General features: G+C 41.3%; 1 protein-coding gene across 1 annotated transcript; it reads left to right on the plus strand.

Annotated features, from left to right (window-relative positions):
• Positions 1-1,358: 1,358 nt before the first annotated feature.
• On the plus strand, positions 1,359-6,118 carry ppifa (peptidylprolyl isomerase Fa). Its single transcript, XM_038983651.1, has 6 exons — positions 1,359-1,638; positions 2,243-2,273; positions 2,413-2,501; positions 3,369-3,465; positions 5,179-5,254; positions 5,363-6,118. Exons 1-6 carry the CDS (start codon positions 1,393-1,395, stop codon positions 5,496-5,498), a joined length of 675 nt encoding a protein of 224 aa, XP_038839579.1. The 5' UTR covers positions 1,359-1,392; the 3' UTR covers positions 5,499-6,118.
• The last annotated feature ends 1,280 nt before the right edge of the window (positions 6,119-7,398 follow it).

Genomic DNA, 7,398 nt, shown 5'->3' on the forward strand with positions numbered 1-7,398 from the left:
GCTAGGAAAAACTCCCTAGAAAGGCCAAAACCTAGGAAGAAACCTAGAGAGGAACCAGGCTATGAGTGGTGGCCAGTCCTCTTCTGGCTGTACCGGGTGGAGATTATAACAGAACATGGCCAAGATGTTCAAATGTTCATAAATGACCAGCATGGTCAAATAATAATAATCACAGTAGTTGTCGAGGGTGCAACAAGTCAGCACCTCAGGAATAAATGTCAGTTGGCTTTTCATAGTCGATCATTCAGAGTATCTCTACCACTCCTGCTATCTCTAGAGAGTTGATAACAGCAGGTCTGGGACAGGTAGCACGTCCGGTGAACAGGTAAGGGTTCCATAGCTGCAGGCAGAACAGTTGAAACTGGAGCAGCAGCACAGCCAGGTGGACTGGGGACAGCAAGGAGTCATCATGCCAGGTAGGCCTGAGGCATGGTCCGAGGGCTCAGGTCCTCCGAAAGAGAGAAAGAAAGAATTAGAGCATACTTAAATTCACACAGGACACCGGATAAGACAGGAGAAATACTCCAGATGTAACAGACTGACCCTAGCCCCCCGACACATAAACTACTGCAGCATAAATACTGGAGGCTGGACAGGAGGGGTCAGGAGACACTGTGGCCCCATCCGATGATACTCACGGACAGGGCCAAACAGGCAGGGAATAACCCCACCCACTTTGCCAAAGCACAGCCCCCACACCACTAGAGGGATAACTTCAACCACCAACTTACCATCATGAGACAAGGCTGAGTATAGCCCACAAAGATCTCCACCACGACACAACCCAAGGGGGGGTGCCAACCCAGACAGGAAGACCACGTCAGTGACTCAACCCACTCAAGTGATGCACCCCTCCTAGGGACGGCATTATAAACTGAAGGGGGGTGGGGGGATTATCTAAATTATATAACATTGTTTTAAGGTCATACCAAGGATAATTTTGTTATTTTTAAGACCCCTTGAAGTATAAAAAAATGTATAAAACATTTATTTGACATGTATCTAACTTAAACGGATGGAATTTGATGGGGATTGGTTTGTTACGCTAATTAGATTTATATATTGGGTCTTTGATGGGGAGTGGAATAAGACATTCTGACAATTACAATGAAAATACTATTTAATATTGTAGACACAGAGATGGATTAATACTTTTCATGGACTAGCAGCGGTCTAAGTCCCTGCATCTCAGTGCTAGAGGCGTCACTACAAACACCCTGGCTCGAATCCAGGTTGTATCACAACCGGCCGTGATTGTGTCCCATTGGGCGGCGCACATTTGGCCCAGCGTCGTCCGGGTTTGATCGGTGTAGGCCGTCATTGAAAATAAGAATTTGTTCTTAACTGACTTGCCTAGTTAAATAAAGGTTAAATAAAAATACAAATCTGTTTATGTTCACAACGTCATCATTCTGTGTCGCTGTTGGGGTCTTAGAGACGTCATGTGTACACACACCCCCATCCTCAGAACTTCATGTTGACAACTATGCAAAGATGTTGCAAATGAAAAATCGTATAAAATATTGCTCTTTGGCAATTGCTGCGACCAGGTTGTTTTCGTCTGGACCCGTCAAGAACCCAGTCGTGTATTTTGACATCGCAGCTGACAACGAACCTCTCGGACGAATCATTATAGAGGTAGCTTGCTAACTAACGTAGCTAGCTAGCGTAGATGTGGACCCGTAGCAAGCTAAATCTGCCATTAGCCAGCTAACGTTAGCTAAGATAGCTACACAAAATAACAGTAAAAAAGGCAGATGCACATACCTACATAGAATAACGCTATTTTCTGCACAAGTTGACGGTTCATTTTACGGCATGTCTAGTAGAGCTTGCTTAGCTAGTTATAATAGTTAGCTAGCTAGATAGGTAGCCATGCTTAGTTGTTGTAGTACCTAAGCCCATTCATTTGCAGTTGGTTTTAGCTACAGTCACACCCCCTCTTTCTGCTAAAGGGTAATGAGCTGATTGGGTTGTTGATAAGATTGTTAGCTAACGTTAGCTAGCTACGCTTGCTAAATGGCTAGTGTGTTCAACCAAGCATGTTCATGTAGAGAAAAGGGCAAAACTATCCAGCTAGCTTCTAGCAATAAAGGCTATTATCTAACTAGCTGGCTATCAATACATTGTTTAGCCATAGATAACAACAGACTAGAAATAATCATGGGAACCAATCAATACATTAAACCTGCTTATCTACCTAACTAACCTGACATTGTCCTTTATTTACATTTTATTACAGTTGAATGCAGCTGCTGTGCCCAAAACAGCAGGTAAACATTGATTTGTGTTCTATAGAAATAGCCACTCAATGAGACTTACCTGGACAATGACAACAAATAAAATACTGCACTGTATAACCTTACATTGTGTTTTCCTTAGTAGTGAATTGATGTTGTTGTTTTCTGACAGAGAACTTTAGAGCACTGTGCACTGGGGAACATGGCTTTGGATACAAAGGATCAGTGTTCCACAGAGTGATTCCTGAGTTCATGTGTCAGGTACTGTAGCCGGGCTTACCTTATCATAGAACAGGGTTTCCCAAACTCAGTCCTGGGGTCTTCCATGGGTGCACATGTTCGTTTTTGCCCAAGCACTACTCACTCAGCTGATTCAAATAATCAACGCTTGATGAAGAGTTAATTATTTGAATCAGTTGTGTAGTGCTAGTGCAAAACCCAAAACGTGCACCCATGGAAGACCCCAGGACTGACTTTGGGAAACCTTGTCATAGAGAAACCTCTATTTCTATGTAAACAGTCTTGTTTGGCCATAGATTTGTGTTATATCAGTGTAACAACATGTACAATATTTTGTATATGCTAATATGTAACTATGCTGTAACAGACTAACATTAGAAAGGACATGCAGTTATGGAGTACAATAGGCTATCACTTTGACACTTTGACACTTTGACCCTGTGTTTATAAGCTCTGATATCGACTCTGCCACTGCGGAATGCTTTTGTGGCACAAGCGATGGCGCACAGGACTACGGGCCAGAAGGTTGAGGGTTTGCCGACCACTCCAGACAAGCTCACTCTCCCTGCCTGTTTCATTACACTGGTGTCAGACATGATCGGACCTTGCCCCACAGATGTGCTAGGCCGGTGAGCGCGTTCCTGTAAGGTGTCGTCCTGTTAAGGCTAGCCCGAGGACATGCTCTTTGAAAGGAGGGAGTAAGTGTAGTGACCCAGGGCTTTTGGCCAGAAAGTTGAGGGTTTACCGACCACTGCGGACAAGCTCACTCTCTGCCTGTTTCATTACACTACTATACGTGTACAGCCTTTATGAAGGTTGTATTTATTTACAATGTTGTGTGGTGTTGTTGTCTTAAAGTATGAGCACTGACTCACTCTCTGCCCTCAGGGAGGAGATTTCACACATCACAACGGGACTGGAGGGAAGTCCATATACGGGACCAAGTTTAAAGACGAGAACTTCAAACTGAAACATACTGGGCCAGGTATGTTAGATCACTAAACCAGTGAACTCCTCTGTCTCTGACCTCTGTTCGCTTAATCACACTTTAGGTCCAAACTGAGCTGTTCCGGGCTGATCTAAACCGGGCTGATCTAAACTGTGCTGACCTGTACTGGGCTGAGCTGTACTGGGCTAGCCTGGTTATGCATCCACCGTTGTTGTTGGAACCATCCTGGATAAATTAGGGGGAAAATGCAATAGAAGACAGTACACTATGGTTAGTTGACCCTAGTGTGTAAAACATGCATTGAAGAGTTGTTGTAGGCTCTCCACTCCACTAGATGGCGATATTGACTACACAGACAGGTTATTTCAATACGGTACAAATGACCTACTTTCCAAGCAAGTCAACATCCCATCTAGCATACTTTTTTTTTTTTTACTAAACCTTAACCCCATGTTGATAAATGGACACTTCTTCAGCTCAGGGTGTGTTCTCTTGCATAATGACAACCTGGAAATAGACCTTTACCCAATCCAGATGTGTTCTAGCTGCTGCTCTATGCCCTACAGCCAGTTACCCCACAGTGTTCCTATCGATTTATTATGTTAAAGGACTTGATTCACAGAAACAAAGTTTGGAGAAATGGAAGCCTTCATAGTCATATTGTGTGTATATACACTGAACAAAAATATAAACGCAACATGTAAAGTGTTTGTCCCATGTTTCATGAGCTGAAATTTAAAAAATCCCAGACATTATTCATATGCACAAAAAGCTAATTTCACTCAAATGTTGTGCACAAATTTGTTTATATCCCTGTTAGTGAGAATTTCTCCTTTGCAAAGATAATCTGTCCACCTGACAGGTGAGGCATATCAAGAAGCTGATTAAACAGCATGATATTTACACAGGTGCACCTTGTGCTGGGGACAATAAAAGGCCATTTTAAAATGTGCAGTTTTGTCACACAACAGAATGGCACAGATGTTTCAAGTTTTGAGGGAGCGTGCAATTGGCACTCTGACTGCAGGAATGTCCACCAGTGCTGTTGCCAGGGAATGTATTGTTAATTTCTCTACCATAAGCTGCTTCCAATGTCGTTTTAGAGAATTTGGCAGCACGTCCAACCAGCCTCACAACCGCAGACCATGTGTAACCACGCCAGCCCTCCACATCCGGCTCCTTCACCTGTGGGATCATCTGAGGGATGGTCTGGGGGTGCTGAGGAGTATTTCTGTCTGTAATAGAGCCCTTTTGTGGAGAAAAACTAATTCTGATTGGCTGGGCCTGGCTCCCCAGTGGGTGGTTATTTTGCCCTCACAGACTCACCCATGACTGCTCCCCTTCCCAGTTATGAGAAAATCCATACGTTAGGGCCTAATTTATTTATTTAAATTGACTGCTTTCCTTATATGAAATATAACTCAGTAAAATCTTTGAAATTGTACAAATTACCTCGACTAACCTGTACCCCCGCACATTGACTCGGTACCGGTACCCCCGTATATAGCCTCGTTATTGTTATTTTATTGTGTTATTATTTTTTATTTAGTAAATATTTTCTTACCTCTATTTATTGAACTGCATTGTTGGTTAAGGGCTTGTAACTAAGCATTTCACCGTTGTATTTGGCACATGTGACATACAATTTGATTTGATGTTGCGTTTTATATTTTTGTTCAGTATACAATTGACAATGTACATGAATGAACTGGTACTTTACTGCAAGCTCTGATGTTTCCATTGTTTTAGGTATCTTATCCATGGCAAATTCAGGGGCAAACACGAACGGTTCTCAGTTCTTCATCTGCACAGTTAAAACTGAATGGTAGGTTATGTTTTAGACACCAGTTAGACACAGAGTTGTGTTTTAGAATAATTTCCATTTTGGTCAGCGTCACTGGTGACTGCACCTCTCTCTCTCCGTCTCTCTCAGGTTGAATGATAAACACGTGGTCTTTGGTCAAGTGAAGGAGGGCATGGAGGTAGTCTTCAAGATGGAATCCTTTGGTTGTCATGACGGTGGTGTGGTAAAGAAAATCGCCATCACGGACTGTGGGGAGATCAAGTAAAATACACAGACAGACAGGTTGGAGAAGGTCACTATGGACAACAACTCTTGGAAACGTCCAAGTTTTTTGCTCTTCTGTTTTCCTCACCCAATTAAAGAATGACAACCACAAATACACCAGCTGTCTCTCATACATGTAGTCTCTTGTCAGCTGTCTCTCATACATGTAGTCTCTTGTCAGCTGTCTCATACATGTAGTCTCTTGTCAGCTGTCTCTCATACATGTAGTCTCTTGTCAGCTGTCTCTCATACATGTAGTCTCTTGTCAGCTGTCTCATACATCTAATCTCATTGTCTTTGGACAATGTGTTCTCCCTTCACACACACACTTACTCTATAGCATTTATACTGTCTGTACTCATGACAACTTCTCATGTTCATAGCCTGTGCTTTATACATTCAAGAGTTGTTGTATGGAGAGGTTTGGACTTTGGAGTAATTCAACACTGGTACTAAGATACCTCTGAAATGGGTGCTTTTTATTCTAGATGTCACTAATATTTTTCTAAAGAAAATCATCTATAAACTATTTAAGGCATGTATGATGGACCCGACACCTGTAGAATGTATAAAATAATGTTGTACATTTACTGCCAAATAAATCTATGTTTTTAGATTTGACTCTGTTGCTCAGTTTCATTGTGTCCTGCATGCCACCGTCACTAATTATTCCTGCTTTTAAGACTTCCTGGTACGGATCCCATGTCTTTTTTTAAACAGCCAGACCTCCACACAACTTCCTGTCCTTCAGAGCAGGATGTGACATCATACATTTGGCTTCTATTTGTCCATGAATCCCCCTATACTGGAATATCAACTGGTTCATCTCACTTGGCTAGGAACGAAGCTGTAAAGGTCAATTTACTGGAAATAAGGTACACTTACTGGAATTAAACGCTAAGATTTCTACAGTAGAAGTGCATTGACTATTTGTGTTTTAGCTGAAGAAGCCAATCTACAGTTATACCGTATTAGTATACAGGAATCCAGTCAGTAAAGAATGCTACAATAACTAGTATTGAATGAGCTATTAAGGTGTTCAGAATACAGATACAATATTTTATCAACTGTGTGGTGTCAACTATTTTCTCAAAACCAGTAACGTAAAGTATGACTTAAGTAGTTTTTTTGGGGTATCTGTACTTTACTATTTATATTTTTGACAACTTTTACTTTTATTCCACTACATTCCTAAGGAAAATAACAGACTTTTTACTCCCATACATTTTCCCTGACGGCAAAAGTACTTGTTACATTGCGACTGCTCAGGCAGGGCAGCAACATGGTCCAATTCAAGCACCTATCAATATAACGTGTTGTCATCCCTACTGCCTCTGATCTGGCGGGCTCACTAAACACAAATACTGTGTTTGTAACTGTCTGAGTGTACCCCTGACTGTCCCCAAATTTAAAAAAAAAAAAACGGGGAAATCATGCCATCTGGTTTGCTTTATATAAGAAATTTGATGTATAGCTTTCACGTTTTACTTTTATTCAAGTATGAAAATTGAGTGCCTTTTCCACCACTACATTAAGCACATTTAAAACCAGATGCTTTTAGACTTTTACTCAAGTAGTATTTTACTGGGTGACTTTCACTTATACTTAAGTAATTTTCTATTGAGGTATCTTTTCTCAGTGGTGTTAAGTACTTCAGTAAAAATACTTTTAAGTACTACTTAAGTTGTTTTTTGGGGAATCTGTACTTTACTATTTATATCTTTGACAACTTTTACTTTTACTCCACTACATTCCGAAAGCAAATAATGTACTTTTTACTCCTTACATTTTCCCTGACACACAAAAGTACTCGTTACATTTAGAATGCTCAATCAGGACAGAATTATGGCACCTATCAATATAACGCTTTGTCATCCCTACTGTCTCTGATCAGGTGGACT

Source organism: Salvelinus namaycush, unplaced genomic scaffold (assembly GCF_016432855.1).
Source record: "Salvelinus namaycush isolate Seneca unplaced genomic scaffold, SaNama_1.0 Scaffold180, whole genome shotgun sequence".
In the NCBI taxonomy this organism is placed as follows: domain Eukaryota; kingdom Metazoa; phylum Chordata; class Actinopteri; order Salmoniformes; family Salmonidae; genus Salvelinus; species Salvelinus namaycush.